This window comes from Scyliorhinus torazame, unplaced genomic scaffold (genome assembly GCF_047496885.1).
Source record: "Scyliorhinus torazame isolate Kashiwa2021f unplaced genomic scaffold, sScyTor2.1 scaffold_687, whole genome shotgun sequence".
Taxonomy (NCBI): domain Eukaryota; kingdom Metazoa; phylum Chordata; class Chondrichthyes; order Carcharhiniformes; family Scyliorhinidae; genus Scyliorhinus; species Scyliorhinus torazame.
The window spans coordinates 89377-112060 of NW_027308414.1; the positions used below are offsets into that span (position 1 = coordinate 89377).

The window sequence follows — 22684 nt, forward strand, 5'->3', positions numbered from 1 at the left end:
GGTTTATATATAGAATAACAGATACCCGGGAGTGAGTTACAGACTGGAATCTAATCGAGCGGTTCAGGGTGGTTTATATATAGAATAACAGATACCCGGGAGTGAGGTACAGACTGGAATCTAATCGAGGGGTTCGGGGTGGTTTATATATAGAATAACAGATACCCGGGAGAGAGTTACAGACTGGAATCTAATCGAGGGGTTCGGGGTGTTTTATATATAGAATAACAGATACCCGGGAGAGAGTTACAGACTGGAATATAATCGAGGTGTTCAGGGTGGTTTATATATAGAATAACAGATACTCGGGAGTAAGTTACAGACTGGAATCTAATAGAGGGGTTCGGGGTGGTTTATATATAGAATAATAGATATCCGGGAGTGAGTTACAGACTGGAATCTAATCGAGGGGTTCGGGGTGTTTATATATAGAATAACAGATACGCGGGAGTGAGTTAAAGACAAGAATCTAATCGAGGGGTTCGGGGTGGTTTATATATAGAATAACAGACACCCGGGAGTGAGTTACAGACTGGAATCTAATCGAGGGGCTCGGGGTGGTTTATATATAGAATAACAGACACCCGGGAGTGAGTTACAGACTGGAATCCAATCGAGGGGTTCTGGGTGGTTTATATATAGAATAACAGATATTCGGGAGTGAGTTACAGACTGGAATCTAATAGAAGGGTTCGGGGTGGTTTATATGTAGAATAACAGATACCCAGGAGTGAGTTACAGACTGGAATGTAATCGAGAGGTTCAGGGTAGTTTATATATAGAATAACAGATAACCGGGAGTGAGTTACAGACTGGAATCTAATCGAGAGGTTCAGGGTGGGTTACATATGGAATAACAGATACCCGGGAGTGAGTTGCAGACTGGAATCTAACGGGGTTCGGGGTGGTTTATATATAAAATAACAGATACCCAGGAGTGAGTTACAGACTGGAAACTAGTCGAAGGGTTCAGGGTGGTTTATATACAGAATAACAGATACCCGGGAGTGAGTTGCAGACTGGAATCTAATTGAGGGGTTTGGGGTGGTTTATATATAGAATAACAGATACCCGGGAGTGAGTTACAGACTGAAATCTAATCGAGGGGTTCGGGGTGGTTTATATATAGTTTAACAGACATCCGGGAGTGTGTACAGACTGGAATCTAATCGAGGGTTTCAGGGTGGTTTATATATATAACAGATACCCAGGAGTGAGTAACAGACTGGAATCTAATCGAGGGGTTCAGGGTGGTTTATATATAGAATAACAGATACCCGGGAGTGAGTTACAGACTGGAATCAAATCGAGGGGTTCAGGGTGGTTTATATATATAATAACAGGTTCCCGGGAGTGAGTTACAGACTGGAATCTAATCGAGGGGTTCGGGGTGGTTTATATGTAGAATAACAGATACCCAGGAGTGAGTTACAGACTGGAATCTAATCGAGGGGTTCAGGCTGGTTTATATATAGAATAACAGATACCCGGGAGTGAGTTACAGACTGGAATCAAATCGAGGGGTTCGGGGTGGTTTATATAGAGAATAACAGATACCCGGGAGTGAGTTACAGACTGGAATCTAATCGAGGGGTTCGGGGTGGTTTATATAGAGAATAACAGATACCCGGGAGTGAGTTACAGACTGGAATCTAATAGAGGGGTTCGGGGTGGTTTATATATAGTTTAACAGACACCCGGGAGTGTGTTACAGACTGGAATCTAATCGAGGGGTTCAGGGTGGTTTATATATAGAACAGATACCCGGGAGTGAGTTACAGACTGGAATCTAATCGAGGGGTTCGGGGTGGTTTATATATAGAATAACAGATACCCGGGAGTGAGTTACAGACTGGAATATAATCGAGGGGTTCGGGGTGGTTTATATATAGAATAACAGATACCTGGGAGAGAGTTACAGACTGGAATCTAATCGAGGGGTTCAGGGCGGTTTATATATAGAATATAGATACCGGGGAGTGAGTTACAGACTGGAATCTAATCCAGGGGTTTGGGGTGGTTTATATATGGAATAACAGATACTCGGGAGCGAGTTACAGACTGGAATCTAATCGAGGGGTTCGGGGTGGTTTATATATAGAATAACAGAGACCCGGGAGTGAGTTACAGACTGGAATCTAATCGAGGGGTTCGGGTTGGTTTATATATAGAATAACAGAGACCCGGGAGTGAGTTACAGACTGGAATCTAATCGAGGGGTTCAGGGTGGTGTATATATAGAATAACAGAGACCCGGGAGTGAGTTACAGACTGGAATCTAATCGAGGGGTTCGGGGTGGTTTATATGTAGAATAACAGATACCCAGGAGTGAGTTACAGACTGGAATCTAATCGAGGGGTTTGGGGTGGTTTATATGTAGAATAACAGATACCCAGGAGTGAGTTACAGACTGGAATCTAATCGAGGGGTTCAGGGTGGTTTATATATAGAATAACAGATACCCGGGAGTGAGTTACAGACTGGAATCTAATCGAGGGGTTCGGGGTGGTTTATATGTAGAATAACAGATACCCAGGAGTGAGTTACAGACTGGAATCTAATCGAGGGGTTCTGGGTGGTTTATATAGAGAATAACAGATACCCGGGAGTGAGTTACAGACTGGAATCTAATAGAGGGGTTTGGGGTGGTTTATATATAGAATAACAGATACCCGGGAGTGAGTTACAGACTGGAATCTAATCGAGGGGTTCGGGGTGGTTTCTCTATAGAATAACAGATACCTGGGAGTTAGTTACAGACGGGAATCTAATCGAGGGGTTCGGGGTGGTTTATATATAGTTTAACAGACACCCGGGAGTGTGTTACAGACTGGAATCTAATCGAGGGGTTCAGGGTGGTTTATATATAGAACAGATACCCGGGAGTGAGTTACAGACTGGAATCTAATCGAGGGGTTCAGGGTGGTTTATAGAGAGAATAACAGATACCCGGGAGTGAGTTACAGACTGGATTCTAATCGAGGGGTTCAGGGTGGTTTATCTATAGAATAACAGATACCCGGGAGTGAGTTACAGACTGGAATATAATCGAGGGGTTCGGGGTGGTTTATATATAGAATAACAGATACCTGGGAGAGAGTTACAGACTGGAATCTAATCGAGGGGTTCAGGGCGGTTTATATATAGAATATAGATACCGGGGAGTGAGTTACAGACTGGAATCTAATCCAGGGGTTTGGGGTGGTTTATATATGGAATAACAGATACTCGGGAGTGAGTTACAGACTGGAATCTAATCGAGGGGTTCGGGGTGGTTTATATATAGAATAACAGAGACCCGGGAGTGAGTTACAGACTGGAATCTAATCGAGGGGTTCGGGTTGGTTTATATATAGAATAACAGAGACCCGGGAGTGAGTTACAGACTGGAATCTAATCGAGGGGTTCGGGTTGGTTTATATATAGAATAACAGAGACCCGGGAGTGAGTTACAGACTGGAATCTAATCGAGAAGTTCAGGGTGGTTTATGTACAGAATAACAGATACCCGGGAGTGAGTTACAGACTGGAATCTAACCGAGGGGTTCGGGGTGGTTTATATATAGAATAACAGATACCCGGGAGTGAGTTACAGACTGGAATCCAATCGAGGGGTTCAGGGTGGTTTATATGTAGAATAACAGATACCCAGGAGTGAGTTACAGACTGGAATCTAATCGAGGGGTTCTGAGTGGTTTATATATATAATAACAGGTTCCCGGGAGTGAGTTACAGACTGGAATCTAATCGAGGGGTTCGGGGTGGTTTATATGTAGAATAACAGATACCCAGGAGTGAGTTACAGACTGGAATCTAATCGAGGGGTTCAGGGTGGTTTATATATAGAATAACAGATACCCGGGAGTGAGTTACAGACTGGAATCTTATCGAGGGGTTCGGGGTGGTTTATATATAGAATAACAGATACCCGGGAGTGAGTTACAGACTGGAATCTAATCGAGGGGTTCGGTGTGGTTTATATATAGATTAACAGATACCCGGGAGTGAGTTACAGACTGCAATCTAATCGAGTGGTTCGGGGTGGTTTATATAGAGATTAACAGATACCCGGGAGTGAGTTACAGACTGAAATCTAATCGAGGGGTTCGGGGTGGTTTATATATAGTTTAACAGACATCCGGGAGTGTGTTACAGACTGGAATCTAATCGAGGGGTTCAGGGTGGTTTATATATAGAACAGATACCCGGGAGTGAGTTACAGACTGGAATCTAATCGAGGGGTTCGGGGTGGTTTCTCTATAGAATAACAGATACCTGGGAGTGAGTTACAGACTGGAATCTAATCGAGGGGTTCGGGGTGGTTTATATATAGTTTAACAGACACCCGGGAGTGTGTTACAGACTGGAATCTAATCGAGGGGTTCAGGGTGGTTTATATATAGAACAGATACCCGGGAGTGAGTTACAGACTGGAATCTAATCGAAGGGTTCAGGGTGGTTTATAGAGAGAATAACAGATACCCGGGAGTGAGTTACAGACTGGATTCTAATCGAGGGGTTCAGGGTGGTTTATATATAGAATAACAGATACCTGGGAGAGAGTTACAGACTGGAATCTAATCGAGGGGTTCGGGTTGGTTTATATATAGAATAACAGAGACCCGGGAGTGAGTTACAGACTGGAATCTAATCGAGGGGTTCGGGGTGGTTTATATATAGAATAACAGATACCCGGGAGTGAGTTACAGATTGGAATCTAATCGAGAAGTTCAGGGTGGTTTATGTACAGAATAACAGATACCCGGGAGTGAGTTACAGACTGGAATCTAACCGAGGGGATCGGGATGGTTTATAGATAGAATAACAGATACCCGGGAGTGAGTTACAGACTGGAATCTAATCGAGGGGTTCAGGGTGGTTTATATATAGAATAACAGATACCCGGGAGTGAGTTACAGACTGGAATCTAATCGAGGGGTTCGGGGTGGTTTATATATAGAATAACAGATACCCGGGAGTGAGTTACAGACTGGAATCTAATCGAGGGGTTCAGGGTGGTTTATATATAGAATAACAGATACCCGGGAGTGAGTTACAGACTGGAATCTAATCGAGGGGTTCAGGGTGGTTTATATATAGAATAACAGATACCCGGGAGTGAGTTACAGACTGGAATCTAATCGAGGGGTTCAGGGTGGTTTATATATAGAATAACAGATACCCGGGAGTGAGTTACAGACTGGAATCTAATCGAGCGGTTCAGGGTGGTTTATATATAGAATAACAGATACCCGGGAGTGAGGTACAGACTGGAATCTAATCGAGGGGTTCGGGGTGGTTTATATATAGAATAACAGATACCCGGGAGAGAGTTACAGACTGGAATCTAATCGAGGGGTTCGGGGTGTTTTATATATAGAATAACAGATACCCGGGAGTGAGTTACAGACTGGAATCAAATCGAGGGGTTCGGGGTGGTTTATATAGAGAATAACAGATACCCGGGAGTGAGTTACAGACTGGAATCTAATCGAGGGGTTCGGGGTGGTTTATATAGAGAATAACAGATACCCGGGAGTGAGTTACAGACTGGAATCTAATAGAGGGGTTCGGGGTGGTTTATATATAGTTTAACAGACACCCGGGAGTGTGTTACAGACTGGAATCTAATCGAGGGGTTCAGGGTGGTTTATATATAGAACAGATACCCGGGAGTGAGTTACAGACTGGAATCTAATCGAGGGGTTCGGGGTGGTTTATATATAGAATAACAGATACCCGGGAGTGAGTTACAGACTGGAATATAATCGAGGGGTTCGGGGTGGTTTATATATAGAATAACAGATACCTGGGAGAGAGTTACAGACTGGAATCTAATCGAGGGGTTCAGGGCGGTTTATATATAGAATATAGATACCGGGGAGTGAGTTACAGACTGGAATCTAATCCAGGGGTTTGGGGTGGTTTATATATGGAATAACAGATACTCGGGAGCGAGTTACAGACTGGAATCTAATCGAGGGGTTCGGGGTGGTTTATATATAGAATAACAGAGACCCGGGAGTGAGTTACAGACTGGAATCTAATCGAGGGGTTCGGGTTGGTTTATATATAGAATAACAGAGACCCGGGAGTGAGTTACAGACTGGAATCTAATCGAGGGGTTCAGGGTGGTGTATATATAGAATAACAGAGACCCGGGAGTGAGTTACAGACTGGAATCTAATCGAGGGGTTCGGGGTGGTTTATATGTAGAATAACAGATACCCAGGAGTGAGTTACAGACTGGAATCTAATCGAGGGGTTTGGGGTGGTTTATATGTAGAATAACAGATACCCAGGAGTGAGTTACAGACTGGAATCTAATCGAGGGGTTCAGGGTGGTTTATATATAGAATAACAGATACCCGGGAGTGAGTTACAGACTGGAATCTAATCGAGGGGTTCGGGGTGGTTTATATGTAGAATAACAGATACCCAGGAGTGAGTTACAGACTGGAATCTAATCGAGGGGTTCTGGGTGGTTTATATAGAGAATAACAGATACCCGGGAGTGAGTTACAGACTGGAATCTAATAGAGGGGTTTGGGGTGGTTTATATATAGAATAACAGATACCCGGGAGTGAGTTACAGACTGGAATCTAATCGAGGGGTTCGGGGTGGTTTCTCTATAGAATAACAGATACCTGGGAGTTAGTTACAGACGGGAATCTAATCGAGGGGTTCGGGGTGGTTTATATATAGTTTAACAGACACCCGGGAGTGTGTTACAGACTGGAATCTAATCGAGGGGTTCAGGGTGGTTTATATATAGAACAGATACCCGGGAGTGAGTTACAGACTGGAATCTAATCGAGGGGTTCAGGGTGGTTTATAGAGAGAATAACAGATACCCGGGAGTGAGTTACAGACTGGATTCTAATCGAGGGGTTCAGGGTGGTTTATCTATAGAATAACAGATACCCGGGAGTGAGTTACAGACTGGAATATAATCGAGGGGTTCGGGGTGGTTTATATATAGAATAACAGATACCTGGGAGAGAGTTACAGAGTGGAATCTAATCGAGGGGTTCAGGGCGGTTTATATATAGAATATAGATACCGGGGAGTGAGTTACAGACTGGAATCTAATCCAGGGGTTTGGGGTGGTTTATATATGGAATAACAGATACTCGGGAGTGAGTTACAGACTGGAATCTAATCGAGGGGTTCGGGGTGGTTTATATATAGAATAACAGAGACCCGGGAGTGAGTTACAGACTGGAATCTAATCGAGGGGTTCGGGTTGGTTTATATATAGAATAACAGAGACCCGGGAGTGAGTTACAGACTGGAATCTAATCGAGGGGTTCGGGTTGGTTTATATATAGAATAACAGAGACCCGGGAGTGAGTTACAGACTGGAATCTAATCGAGAAGTTCAGGGTGGTTTATGTACAGAATAACAGATACCCGGGAGTGAGTTACAGACTGGAATCTAACCGAGGGGTTCGGGGTGGTTTATATATAGAATAACAGATACCCGGGAGTGAGTTACAGACTGGAATCCAATCGAGGGGTTCAGGGTGGTTTATATGTAGAATAACAGATACCCAGGAGTGAGTTACAGACTGGAATCTAATCGAGGGGTTCTGAGTGGTTTATATATATAATAACAGGTTCCCGGGAGTGAGTTACAGACTGGAATCTAATCGAGGGGTTCGGGGTGGTTTATATGTAGAATAACAGATACCCAGGAGTGAGTTACAGACTGGAATCTAATCGAGGGGTTCAGGGTGGTTTATATATAGAATAACAGATACCCGGGAGTGAGTTACAGACTGGAATCTTATCGAGGGGTTCGGGGTGGTTTATATATAGAATAACAGATACCCGGGAGTGAGTTACAGACTGGAATCTAATCGAGGGGTTCGGTGTGGTTTATATATAGATTAACAGATACCCGGGAGTGAGTTACAGACTGCAATCTAATCGAGTGGTTCGGGGTGGTTTATATAGAGATTAACAGATACCCGGGAGTGAGTTACAGACTGAAATCTAATCGAGGGGTTCGGGGTGGTTTATATATAGTTTAACAGACATCCGGGAGTGTGTTACAGACTGGAATCTAATCGAGGGGTTCAGGGTGGTTTATATATAGAACAGATACCCGGGAGTGAGTTACAGACTGGAATCTAATCGAGGGGTTCGGGGTGGTTTCTCTATAGAATAACAGATACCTGGGAGTGAGTTACAGACTGGAATCTAATCGAGGGGTTCGGGGTGGTTTATATATAGTTTAACAGACACCCGGGAGTGTGTTACAGACTGGAATCTAATCGAGGGGTTCAGGGTGGTTTATATATAGAACAGATACCCGGGAGTGAGTTACAGACTGGAATCTAATCGAAGGGTTCAGGGTGGTTTATAGAGAGAATAACAGATACCCGGGAGTGAGTTACAGACTGGATTCTAATCGAGGGGTTCAGGGTGGTTTATATATAGAATAACAGATACCTGGGAGAGAGTTACAGACTGGAATCTAATCGAGGGGTTCGGGTTGGTTTATATATAGAATAACAGAGACCCGGGAGTGAGTTACAGACTGGAATCTAATCGAGGGGTTCGGGGTGGTTTATATATAGAATAACAGATACCCGGGAGTGAGTTACAGATTGGAATCTAATCGAGAAGTTCAGGGTGGTTTATGTACAGAATAACAGATACCCGGGAGTGAGTTACAGACTGGAATCTAACCGAGGGGATCGGGATGGTTTATAGATAGAATAACAGATACCCGGGAGTGAGTTACAGACTGGAATCTAATCGAGGGGTTCAGGGTGGTTTATATATAGAATAACAGATACCCGGGAGTGAGTTACAGACTGGAATCTAATCGAGGGGTTCGGGGTGGTTTATATATAGAATAACAGATACCCGGGAGTGAGTTACAGACTGGAATCTAATCGAGGGGTTCAGGGTGGTTTATATATAGAATAACAGATACCCGGGAGTGAGTTACAGACTGGAATCTAATCGAGGGGTTCAGGGTGGTTTATATATAGAATAACAGATACCCGGGAGTGAGTTACAGACTGGAATCTAATCGAGGGGTTCAGGGTGGTTTATATATAGAATAACAGATACCCGGGAGTGAGTTACAGACTGGAATCTAATCGAGCGGTTCAGGGTGGTTTATATATAGAATAACAGATACCCGGGAGTGAGGTACAGACTGGAATCTAATCGAGGGGTTCGGGGTGGTTTATATATAGAATAACAGATACCCGGGAGAGAGTTACAGACTGGAATCTAATCGAGGGGTTCGGGGTGTTTTATATATAGAATAACAGATACCCGGGAGAGAGTTACAGACTGGAATATAATCGAGGTGTTCAGGGTGGTTTATATATAGAATAACAGATACTCGGGAGTAAGTTACAGACTGGAATCTAATAGAGGGGTTCGGGGTGGTTTATATATAGAATAATAGATATCCGGGAGTGAGTTACAGACTGGAATCTAATCGAGGGGTTCGGGGTGTTTATATATAGAATAACAGATACGCGGGAGTGAGTTAAAGACAAGAATCTAATCGAGGGGTTCGGGGTGGTTTATATATAGAATAACAGACACCCGGGAGTGAGTTACAGACTGGAATCTAATCGAGGGGCTCGGGGTGGTTTATATATAGAATAACAGACACCCGGGAGTGAGTTACAGACTGGAATCCAATCGAGGGGTTCTGGGTGGTTTATATATAGAATAACAGATATTCGGGAGTGAGTTACAGACTGGAATCTAATAGAAGAGTTCGGGGTGGTTTATATGTAGAATAACAGATACCCAGGAGTGAGTTACAGACTGGAATGTAATCGAGAGGTTCAGGGTAGTTTATATATAGAATAACAGATAACCGGGAGTGAGTTACAGACTGGAATCTAATCGAGAGGTTCAGGGTGGGTTACATATGGAATAACAGATACCCGGGAGTGAGTTGCAGACTGGAATCTAACGGGGTTCGGGGTGGTTTATATATAAAATAACAGATACCCAGGAGTGAGTTACAGACTGGAAACTAGTCGAAGGGTTCAGGGTGGTTTATATACAGAATAACAGATACCCGGGAGTGAGTTGCAGACTGGAATCTAATTGAGGGGTTTGGGGTGGTTTATATATAGAATAACAGATACCCGGGAGTGAGTTACAGACTGAAATCTAATCGAGGGGTTCGGGGTGGTTTATATATAGTTTAACAGACATCCGGGAGTGTGTTACAGACTGGAATCTAATCGAGGGGTTCAGGGTGGTTTATATATAGAACAGATACCCGGGAGTGAGTTACAGACTGGAATATAATCGAGGGTTCGGGGTGGTTTCTCTATAGAATAACAGATACCTGGGAGTTAGTTACAGACGGGAATCTAATCGAGGGGTTCGGGGTGGTTTATATATAGTTTAACAGACACCCGGGAGTGTGTTACAGACTGGAATCTAATCGAGGGTTTCAGGGTGGTTTATATATATAACAGATACCCAGGAGTGAGTAACAGACTGGAATCTAATCGAGGGGTTCAGGGTGGTTTATATATAGAATAACAGATACCCGGGAGTGAGTTACAGACTGGAATCAAATCGAGGGGTTCAGGGTGGTTTATATATATAACAGGTTCCCGGGAGTGAGTTACAGACTGGAATCTAATCGAGGGGTTCGGGGTGGTTTATATGTAGAATAACAGATACCCAGGAGTGAGTTACAGACTGGAATCTAATCGAGGGGATCAGGCTGGTTTATATATAGAATAACAGATACCCGGGAGTGAGTTACAGACTGGAATCAAATCGAGGGGTTCGGGGTGGTTTATATAGAGAATAACAGATACCCGGGAGTGAGTTACAGACTGGAATCTAATCGAGGGGTTCGGGGTGGTTTATATAGAGAATAACAGATACCCGGGAGTGAGTTACAGACTGGAATCTAATAGAGGGGTTCGGGGTGGTTTATATATAGTTTAACAGACACCCGGGAGTGTGTTACAGACTGGAATCTAATCGAGGGGTTCAGGGTGGTTTATATATAGAACAGATACCCGGGAGTGAGTTACAGACTGGAATCTAATCGAGGGGTTCGGGGTGGTTTATATATAGAATAACAGATACCCGGGAGTGAGTTACAGACTGGAATATAATCGAGGGGTTCGGGGTGGTTTATATATGGAATAACAGATACCTGGGAGAGAGTTACAGACTGGAATCTAATCGAGGGGTTCAGGGCGGTTTATATATAGAATATAGATACCGGGGAGTGAGTTACAGACTGGAATCTAATCCAGGGGTTTGGGGTGGTTTATATATGGAATAACAGATACTCGGGAGCGAGTTACAGACTGGAATCTAATCGAGGGGTTCGGGGTGGTTTATATATAGAATAACAGAGACCCGGGAGTGAGTTACAGACTGGAATCTAATCGAGGGGTTCGGGTTGGTTTATATATAGAATAACAGAGACCCGGGAGTGAGTTACAGACTGGAATCTAATCGAGGGGTTCAGGGTGGTGTATATATAGAATAACAGAGACCCGGGAGTGAGTTACAGACTGGAATCTAATCGAGGAGTTCGGGTTGGTTTATATATAGAATAACAGAGACTCGGGAGTGAGTTACAGACTGGAATCTAATCGAGGGGTTCGGGTTGGTTTATATATAGAATAACAGAGACCCGGGAGTGAGTTACAGACTGGAATCTAATCGAGGGGTTCGGGTTGGTTTATATATAGAATAACAGAGACCCGGGAGTGAGTTACAGACTGGAATCTAATCGAGGGGTTCGGGGTGGTTTATATATAGAATAACAGATACCCGGGAGTGTGTTACAGACTGGAATCTAATCGAGGGGTTCAGGGTGGTTTATATGTAGAATAACAGATACCCAGGAGTGAGTTACAGACTGGAATCTAATCGAGGGGTTCTGAGTGGTTTATATATATAATAACAGGTTCCCGGGAGTGAGTTACAGACTGGAATCTAATCGGGTGGTTCGGGGTGGTTTATATGTAGAATAACAGATACCCAGGAGTGAGTTACAGACTGGAATCTAATCGAGGGGTTCAGGGTGGTTTATATATAGAATAACAGATACCCGGGAGTGAGTTACAGACTGGAATCTAATCGAGGGGTTTGGGGTGGTTTATATGTAGAATAACAGATACCCAGGAGTGAGTTACAGACTGGAATCTAATCGAGGGGTTCAGGGTGGTTTATATATAGAATAACAGATACCCGGGAGTGAGTTACAGACTGGAATCTAATCGAGGGGTTCGGGGTGGTTTATATGTAGAATAACAGATACCCGGGAGTGAGTTACAGACTGGAATCTAATCGAGGGGTTCAGGGTGGTTTATATATAGAATAACAGATACCCGGGAGTGAGTTACAGACTGGAATCAAATCGAGGGGTTCAGGGTGGTTTATATATATAATAACAGGTTCCCGGGAGTGAGTTACAGACTGGAATCTAATCGAGGGGTTCGGGGTGGTTTATATGTAGAATAACAGATACCCAGGAGTGAGTTACAGACTGGAATCTAATCGAGGGGTTCAGGCTGGTTTATATATAGAATAACAGATACCCGGGAGTGAGTTACAGACTGGAATCAAATCGAGGGGTTCGGGGTGGTTTATATAGAGAATAACAGATACCCGGGAGTGAGTTACAGACTGGAATCTAATCGAGGGGTTCCGGGTGGTTTATATAGAGAATAACAGATACCCGGGAGTGAGTTACAGACTGGAATCTAATAGAGGGGTTCGGGGTGGTTTATATATAGTTTAACAGACACCCGGGAGTGTGTTACAGACTGGAATCTAATCGAGGGGTTCAGGGTGGTTTATATATAGAAGAGATACCCGGGAGTGAGTTACAGACTGGAATCTAATCGAGGGGTTCGGGGTGGTTTATATATAGAATAACAGATACCCGGGAGTGAGTTACAGACTGGAATATAATCGAGGGGTTCGGGGTGGTTTATATATAGAATAACAGATACCTGGGAGAGAGTTACAGACTGGAATCTAATCGAGGGGTTCAGGGCGGTTTATATATAGAATATAGATACCGGGGAGTGAGTTACAGACTGGAATCTAATCCAGGGGTTTGGGGTGGTTTATATATGGAATAACAGATACTCGGGAGCGAGTTACAGACTGGAATCTAATCGAGGGGTTCGGGGTGGTTTATATATAGAATAACAGAGACCCGGGAGTGAGTTACAGACTGGAATCTAATCGAGGGGTTCGGGTTGGTTTATATATAGAATAACAGAGACCCGGGAGTGAGTTACAGACTGGAATCTAATCGAGGGGTTCAGGGTGGTGTATATGTAGAATAACAGAGACCCGGGAGTGAGTTACAGACTGGAATCTAATCGAGGGGTTCGGGTTGGTTTATATACAGAATAACAGAGACCCGGGAGTGAGTTACAGACTGGAATCTAATCGAGGGGTTCGGGGTGGTTTATATACAGAATAACAGAGACTCGGGAGTGAGTTACAGACTGGAATCTAATCGAGGGGTTCGGGTTGGTTTATATATAGAATAACAGAGACCCGGGAGTGAGTTACAGACTGGAATCTAATCGAGGGGTTCGGGTTGGTTTATATATAGAATAACAGAGACCCGGGAGTGAGTTACAGACTGGAATCTAATCGAGGGGTTCGGGGTGGTTTATATATAGAATAACAGATACCCGGGAGTGTGTTACAGACTGGAATCTAATCGAGGGGTTCAGGGTGGTTTATATGTAGAATAACAGATACCCAGGAGTGAGTTACAGACTGGAATCTAATCGAGGGGTTCTGAGTGGTTTATATATATAATAACAGGTTCCCGGGAGTGAGTTACAGACTGGAATCTAATCGGGGGGTTCGGGGTGGTTTATATGTAGAATAACAGATACCCAGGAGTGAGTTACAGACTGGAATCTAATCGAGGGGTTCAGGGTGGTTTATATATAGAATAACAGATACCCGGGAGTGAGTTACAGACTGGAATCTAATCGAGGGGTTTGGGGTGGTTTATATGTAGAATAACAGATACCCAGGAGTGAGTTACAGACTGGAATCTAATCGAGGGGTTCAGGGTGGTTTATATATAGAATAACAGATACCCGGGAGTGAGTTACAGACTGGAATCTAATCGAGGGGTTCGGGGTGGTTTATATGTAGAATAACAGATACCCAGGAGTGAGTTACAGACTGGAATCTAATCGAGGGGTTCTGGGTGGTTTATATAGAGAATAACAGATACCCGGGAGTGAGTTACAGACTGGAATCTAATAGAGGGGTTTGGGGTGGTTTATATATAGAATAACAGATACCCGGGAGTGAGTTACAGACTGGAATCTAATCGAGGGGTTCGGGGTGGTTTCTCTCTAGAATAACAGATACCTGGGAGTTAGTTACAGACGGGAATCTAATCGAGGGGTTCGGGGTGGTTTATATATAGTTTAACAGACACCCGGGAGTGTGTTACAGACTGGAATCTAATCGAGGGGTTCAGGGTGGTTTATATATAGAACAGATACCCGGGAGTGAGTTACAGACTGGATTCTAATCGAGGGGTTCAGGGTGGTTTATCTATAGAATAACAGATACCCGGGAGTGAGTTACAAACTGGAATCTAATCGAGGGGTTCGGGGTGGTTTATATATAGAATAACAGATACCCGGGTGATGAGTTACAGACTGGAATATAATCGAGGGGTTCGGGGTGGTTTATATATAGAATAACAGATACCTGGGAGAGAGTTACAGACTGGAATCTAATCGAGGGGTTCAGGGCGGTTTATATATAGAATATAGATACCGGGGAGTGAGTTACAGACTGGAATCTAATCCAGGGGTTTGGGGTGGTTTATATATGGAATAACAGATACTCGGGAGTGAGTTACAGACTGGAATCTAATCGAGGGGTTCGGGGTGGTTTATATATAGAATAACAGAGACCCGGGAGTGAGTTACAGACTGGAATCTAATCGAGGGGTTCGGGTTGGTTTATATATAGAATAACAGAGACCCGGGAGTGAGTTACAGACTGGAATCTAATCGAGGGGTTCGGGTTGGTTTATATATAGAATAACAGAGACCCGGGAGTGAGTTACAGACTGGAATCTAATCGAGAAGTTCAGGGTGGTTTATGTACAGAATAACAGATACCCGGGAGTGAGTTACAGACTGGAATCTAATCGAGAAGTTCAGGGTGGTTTATGTACAGAATAACAGATACCCGGGAGTGAGTTACAGACTGGAATCTAACCGAGGGGTTCGGGGTGGTTTATATATAGAATAACAGATACCCGGGAGTGAGTTACAGACTGGAATCCAATCGAGGGGTTCAGGGTGGTTTATATGTAGAATAACAGATACCCAGGAGTGAGTTACAGACTGGAATCTAATCGAGGGGTTCTGAGTGGTTTATATATATAATAACAGGTTCCCGGGAGTGAGTTACAGACTGGAATCTAATCGAGGGGTTCGGGGTGGTTTATATGTAGAATAACAGATACCCAGGAGTGAGTTACAGACTGGAATCTAATCGAGGGGTTCAGGGTGGTTTATATATAGAATAACAGATACCCGGGAGTGAGTTACAGACTGGAATCTTATCGAGGGGTTCGGGGTGGTTTATATATAGAATAACAGATACCCGGGAGTGAGTTACAGACTGGAATCTAATCGAGGGGTTCGGTGTGGTTTATATATAGATTAACAGATACCCGGGAGTGAGTTACAGACTGCAATCTAATCGAGTGGTTCGGGGTGGTTTATATAGAGATTAACAGATACCCGGGAGTGAGTTACAGACTGAAATCTAATCGAGGGGTTCGGGGTGGTTTATATATAGTTTAACAGACATCCGGGAGTGTGTTACAGACTGGAATCTAATCGAGGGGTTCAGGGTGGTTTATATATAGAACAGATACCCGGGAGTGAGTTACAGACTGGAATCTAATCGAGGGGTTCGGGGTGGTTTCTCTATAGAATAACAGATACCTGGGAGTGAGTTACAGACTGGAATCTAATCGAGGGGTTCGGGGTGGTTTATATATAGTTTAACAGACACCCGGGAGTGTGTTACAGACTGGAATCTAATCGAGGGGTTCAGGGTGGTTTATATATAGAACAGATACCCGGGAGTGAGTTACAGACTGGAATCTAATCGAAGGGTTCAGGGTGGTTTATAGAGAGAATAACAGATACCCGGGAGTGAGTCACAGACTGGATTCTAATCGAGGGGTTCAGGGTGGTTGATCTATAGAATAACAGATACCCGGGAGTGAGTTACAAACTGGAATCTAATCGAGGGGTTCGGGGTGGTTTATATATAGAATAACAAATACCCGGGAGTGAGTTACAGACTGGAATATAATCGAGGGGTTCGGGGTGGTTTATATATAGAATAACAGATACCTGGGAGAGAGTTACAGACTGGAATCTAATCGAGGAGTTCAGGGTGGTTTATATATAGAATAACAGAGACCCGGGAGAGAGTTACAGACTGGAATATAATCGAGGGGTTCAGGGTGGTTTATATATAGAATAACAGATACTCGGGAGTGAGTTACAGACTGGAATCTAATCGAGGGGTTCGGGGTGGTTTATATATAGAATAACAGAGACCCGGGAGTGAGTTACAGACTGGAATCTAATCGAGGGGTTCGGGTTGGTTTATATATAGAATAACAGAGACCCGGGAGTGAGTTACAGACTGGAATCTAATCGAGGGGTTCGGGGTGGTTTATATATAGAATAACAGATACCCGGGAGTGAGTTACAGATTGGAATCTAATCGAGAAGTTCAGGGTGGTTTATGTACAGAATAACAGATACCCGGGAGTGAGTTACAGACTGGAATCTAACCGAGGGGATCGGGATGGTTTATAGATAGAATAACAGATACCCGGGAGTGAGTTACAGACTGGAATCTAATCGAGGGGTTCAGGGTGGTTTATATATAGAATAACAGATACCCGGGAGTGAGTTACAGACTGGAATCTAATCGAGGGGTTCTGAGTGGTTTATATATAGAATAACAGATACCCGGGAGTGAGTTACAGACTGGAATCTAATCGAGGGGTTCAGGGTGGTTTATATATAGAATAACAGATACCCGGGAGTGAGTTACAGACTGGAATCTAATCGAGGGGTTCAGGGTGGTTTATATATAGAATAACAGATACCCGGGAGTGAGTTACAGACTGGAATCTAATCGAGGGGTTCAGGGTGGTTTATATATAGAATAACAGATAACCGGGAGTGAGTTACAGACTGGAATCTAATCGAGCGGTTCAGGGTGGTTTATATATAGAATAACAGATACCCGGGAGTGAGGTACAGACTGGAATCTAATCGAGGGGTTCGGGGTGGTTTATATATAGAATAACAGATACCCGGGAGAGAGTTACAGACTGGAATCTAATCGAGGGGTTCGGGGTGGTTTATATATAGAATAACAGATACCCGGGAGAGAGTTACAGACTGGAATATAATCGAGGTGTTCAGGGTGGTTTATATATAGAATAACAGATACCCGGGAGTGAGGTACAGACTGGAATCTAATCGAGGGGTTCGGGGTGGTTTATATATAGAATAACAGATACCCGGGAGAGAGTTACAGACTGGAATCTAATCGAGGGGTTCGGGGTGGTTTATATATAGAATAACAGATACCCGGGAGAGAGTTACAGACTGGAATATAATCGAGGGGTTCGGGGTGGTTTATATATAGAATAACAGATACTCGGGAGTAAGTTACAGACTGGAATCTAATCGAGGGGTTCGGGGTGGTTTATCTATAGAATAACAGATACCCGGGAGTCAGTTACAGACTGGAATCTAATCGAGGGGTTCGGGGTGGTTTATATATAGAATAACAGATACCCGGGAGAGAGTTACAGACTGGAATCTAATCGAGGGGTTCGGGGTGGTTTATATATAGAATAACAGATACCCGGGAGAGAGTTACAGACTGGAATATAATCGAGGGGTTCGGGGTGGTTTATATATAGAATAACAGATACTCGGGAGTGAGTTACAGACTGGAATCTAATCGAGGGGTTCGGGGTGGTTTACATATAGAATAACAGATATCCGGGAGTGAGTTACAGACTGGAATCTAATCGAGGGGTTCGGGGTGGTTTATATCTAGAATAACAGATACTCGGGAGTAAGTTACAGACTGGAATCTAATCGAGGGGTTTATGGATGCTAACAGAATGCAGTCACTGACCTCGGAGAATGTCCAGGACACTGCTCGCCCCTTCTTGTCAATCAGGGGACGCCTCATCGCCTCCTTTCCCCCCTGGAATAGGATGACTGTGGGCAGCTGCTTGCTCAGGGGGGAAGTACTGACCTTATACCTGCAGGGAGAGAGCATTGCATCCATCATAAACAGGCCGACGGCCGGAATGCATCGGGCGCCATTGCGCAGAGAGAGAGAGAGAGAGATGGCACGGGCTGGGGAGGGGGTAAGAGCAGACTGGGAGGGGGGGGGGGCAGGGCAGAGCGAGATGGGCTAACAGAGGCAGGGGAAGGGGCAGAGAGAAAAGCGCGAGACTGAGGAAGGGACAAGTGGGATAGGGTGTGAATCCCGCAGGTCAGCCAGAAGGTCATCACAGAGGTGAAGGAGGATTCGGCAAAAGGCGAGGGAGGGGACATAATCCTGAAATCAGGGATTGGGGGAACGGTCCTGGGGGCTAGGGAGGTCAAAGGAGATGCAAATGGGTGAAGACATATAAATAACCTTGAGCGGCAGACGAGGGACAGGGCACAAGAGCAGGGAAGGTATGATAAACCCGTATGAAACCCTGGTACATCCCCAACTGGAGTATTGTGTCAAGTCCTGGGCGCTGCACATTCGGAAGGATGTGGGGGTGTCGGCAGAGAGTGCGTGAAGGATTCACGGGAACGGTTCCAGGGATGAGGCAGTGCTGTTATACGGAGAAGCACAGTTTCCCGCATGGCCTGAGAGCGTGATAGCTGGGGTATTCACTTGAAACTCTCCAAACGCAATAGGATCGCTATCTGCAGAGGAAGGCTTGGCAGGGCTGCGGGGGGAGGGGAGGGGGACTGGGTGAGTTGCTCCCTGGCAGAGACGGCATGGGCTGAATGGCCTGTTCCGCTGCCCCCATCCCGGTTCCGACCTGCCGAGGCTCCTCAATCCCCGAATTTAACGGGCTACATCAAAGCAACTCACTTTTCGGAGATCTCCGAGTAGCGGCCCACGTCAGCCTTTCCAAACTTCACCCCAGCACAGGTATACCTGGGGGAGGAAGAGACAGAGAGAGGGAGTCAAAGCGGAGGCGGCAAACCATCAGCTGGCTCACTCAGATGGAGGCAAACAACTCGCATTTCAGCGCCTGAGCTACCCCCTCCCTCACTGGCCACCGCCTCTCTCCCTCGCTGCCCCTCCAACAACCCCCCCACCCCCAGCCCACCCTCCGCCGTCCCAGCTGTCAGAGCGAGCCCCGGGCACCCACTTACTTGAGGGAGAGATCTGCGTAGACTGGGGCGAACGACTGGCACTCGGAGGACCAGTTGGCGAAGAATTCGACCAGCCAGGTGACCCGCCGGTCTTTCTGCAGCTCCTCCTGTCGGCGTTAAGAGGGGAGACGTTATGACATTCCCTGTGCCAGCGGCCCTCCCACCTCCTCACTGGCTTTCACACGCACGCACGCACAGCACAGGAAAGGCCCAGGATCAGAGGGGTGGCTGTGTGGAATGCACCGCCAGCGGAGGTGGTGGAGTCAGAGTCATTAGGGACATTTAAGCGACTCCTGGACAGCAGTAAATTTCCCAGTGATCTGTTTCCGCCCCCCCCCCCCCCCCCCCCGGGCCATCCGTCCCTAGTTGCCCGTTGACACAGTTCACTGATGTTCTGCCGTTCACACATTCTAACCTCGTTCTGTGCCACTCTCAGCTCCCCTCTTCGTCTTAATCACCCCCATTCCCATCCCCTTTGTCCTTCTGTCCATGACCCCACCTACCCCTGGCCCCCACATCACTCTCTCCCCCCCCCCCCCCCCCCCCCCCCGCGACAGTATAACTCTGACCCTATTTCCAGTTCTGTCCAGCTTTCACAGAGTCATCCAGACTGGAAGGGTTCGCTCCCTTCTCTCTCCTCAAAGACGCTGACAGGCCGGATGAGGTTGTCCAGGATTTTGGGATTGCAGCCTCCGTGGGTGGGGCTGGACACTGCTCGATGACAGGGGCTCAGTCCCAGCACATTCTCCTCCTCCAGTCCCTACAACCCTCCCTGTCTCTGTACCCTCCTCCAGTCCCGACAACCCTCCCTCTCTCTGTGACCTCCTCCAGTCCCTACAACCCTCCCTATCTCTGTAACCTCCTCCAGCCCCTACAACCCTCCCTATCTCTGTACCCTCCTCCAGTCCCTACAACCCTCCCTCTCTCTGTGACCTCCTGCAGCCCCTACAACTCTCCCTCTCTCTGTAACCTCCTCCAGCCCCTCCAACCCTCCCAATCTGTAACCTCCTCCAGCCCCTACAACCCTCCCTATCTCTGTAACCTCGTCCAGCCCCTACACCCTCCCTATCTCTGTAACCTCCTCCAGCCCCTACAACCCTCCCTATCTCTGTACCCTCCTCCAGTCCCTACAACCCTCCCTATCTCTGTACCCTCCTCCAGCCCCTACAACCCTCCCAATCTGTAACCTCCTCCAGCCCCTACAACCCTCCCTATCTCTGTAACCTCGTCCAGCCCCTACACCCTCCCTATCTCTGTAACCTCCTCCAGCCCCTGCAACCCTCCCTATCTCTGTAACCTCCTCCAGCCCCTACAACCCTCCCTATCTCTGTAACCTCCTCCAGCCCCTGCAACCCTCCCTATCTCTGTAACCTCCTCCAGCCCCTACAACCCTCCCAATCTGTAACCTCCTCCAGCCCCTACAACCCTCCCTATCTCTGGAACCTCGTCCAGCCCCTACACCCTCCCTATCTCTGTAACCTCCTCCAGCCCCTGCAACCCTCCCTATCTCTGTAACCTCCTCCAGCCCCTACAACCCTCCCTATCTCTGTACCCTCCTCCAGTCCCTACAACCATCCCTCTCTCTGTGACCTCCTCCAGCCCCTACAACTCTCCCTCTCTCTGTAACCTCCTCCAGCCCTACAACCCTCCCTATCTCTGTAACGTCCTCCAGCCCCTACAACCCTCCCTATCTCTGTAACCTCCTCCAGCCCCTACAACCCTCCCTATCTCTGTAACCTCCCCCAGCCCCTACACTCCTCCCTATCTCTGTAACCTCCTCCAGCCCCGACAACCCTCCCTATCTCTGTAACCTCCTCCAGCCCTCACAACCCTCCCTATCTCTGTAACCTCCTCCAGGCCCTACAACCCTCCCTATCTCTGTAACTTCCTCCAGCCCCTCCAACCCTCCCAATCTGTAACCTCCTCCAGCCCCTACACCCTCCCTATCTCTGTAACCTCCTCCAGTCCCCTACAACCCTCCCTATCTCTGTAACCTCCTCCAGCCCCTGCAACCCTCCCTATCTCTGTAACCTTCTCCAGTCCCCCTACACTCCTCCCTATCTCTGTAATCTCCTCCAGCCCCTACAACCCTCCCTATCTCTGTAACCTCCCCCAGCCCCTACAACCCTCCCTATCTCTGTAACCTCCTCCAGCCCCTACAACCCTCCCTATCTCTGTAACCTCCCCCAGCCCCTACAACCCTCCCTATCTCTGTAACCTCCTCCAGCCCCTACAACCCTCCCTATCTCTGTAACCTCCTCCAGCCCCTGCAACCCTCCCTATCTCTGTAACCTCCTCCAGCCCCAACAACCCTCCCTATTTCTGTAACCTCCTCCAGCCCCTGCAACCCTCCCTCTGTAACCTCCTCCAGTCCCTACAACCCTCCCTATCTCTGTAACCTCCTCCAGCCCCTACAACTCTCCCCATCTCTGTAACCTCTCCAGCCCCTACAACCCACCCTATCTCTGTAACCTCCTCCAGCCCCTACAACCCTCCCTATCTCTGTAACCTCCTCCAGTCCCTACAACCCACCCCATTTCTGTAACCTCCTCCAGTCCCTAAAACCCTCCTATCTCTGTAACCTCCTCCAGTCCCTACAACCCTCACTATCTCTGTAACCTCCTCCAGTCCCTACAATTATTCCTATCTCCCCGACCTCCTCCAGGGGCCCACAACCCTCCCTATCTCGCCTCCAGTCCCTCCAACCCTCCAAGACCTCTGCGCTGCCCCAATTCCGACCAGCTCCCCATCCCGCCACCACCCAACTTTAAAATCGCTTGCCCCCCCCCCTTGGCGGCCGTGCCTTCAGCGAATTCCCTCCCTGAAGCCTTTCACCCCCTCGCTCGCTCTCATGGCGACACTGGAGAAGGTGCAGCTGACTTACATCAATGGTTTTATCGCTGAAGTACGTGATATACTCGGGCCCCATGTACAGGGGAGGTTTACAGATCATCAGGAAGACTGTAGGGAAAAAGAGAGATGGAGGGAGAGGGATTGTAATTGTCAAATGCCGCGCGCATCATACCCCCACCGTCCATGCCCACCCTCACCGCCCTGGCTCCTTCGATCAACCTGCTGGATCCTGCCCAGGGTTATATGGACACCCCTAGTCATAGCGAGAGGTATATATAGAATAACAGATACCCGGAGTTTGATCGTTGTTTCCACCCCCCCCAACCCTGGCTCTGTCCAGACCAATGAAGG

The 22684-nt window shown here is 46.5% G+C and overlaps 1 protein-coding gene across 1 annotated transcript in view; it reads right to left on the minus strand.

Moving 5' to 3' along the window:
* The window catches only part of LOC140406589 (thioredoxin-related transmembrane protein 2-like), a 38411-nt gene extending 15927 nt beyond the window's left edge, over positions 1–22484 (minus strand). Inside the window, exons 1-4 of the mRNA XM_072494592.1 lie at positions 22365–22484; positions 19481–19587; positions 19194–19259; positions 18228–18357 (exon numbers count right to left, since the gene is read on the minus strand). Of these exons, the coding sequence (XP_072350693.1) occupies positions 18228–18357; positions 19194–19259; positions 19481–19587; positions 22365–22433 (372 nt within the window). The 5' untranslated portion in view covers positions 22434–22484. The remainder of the gene's footprint in view (positions 1–18227; positions 18358–19193; positions 19260–19480; positions 19588–22364) is intronic.
* Between the last annotated feature and the right edge of the window lie 200 nt (positions 22485–22684).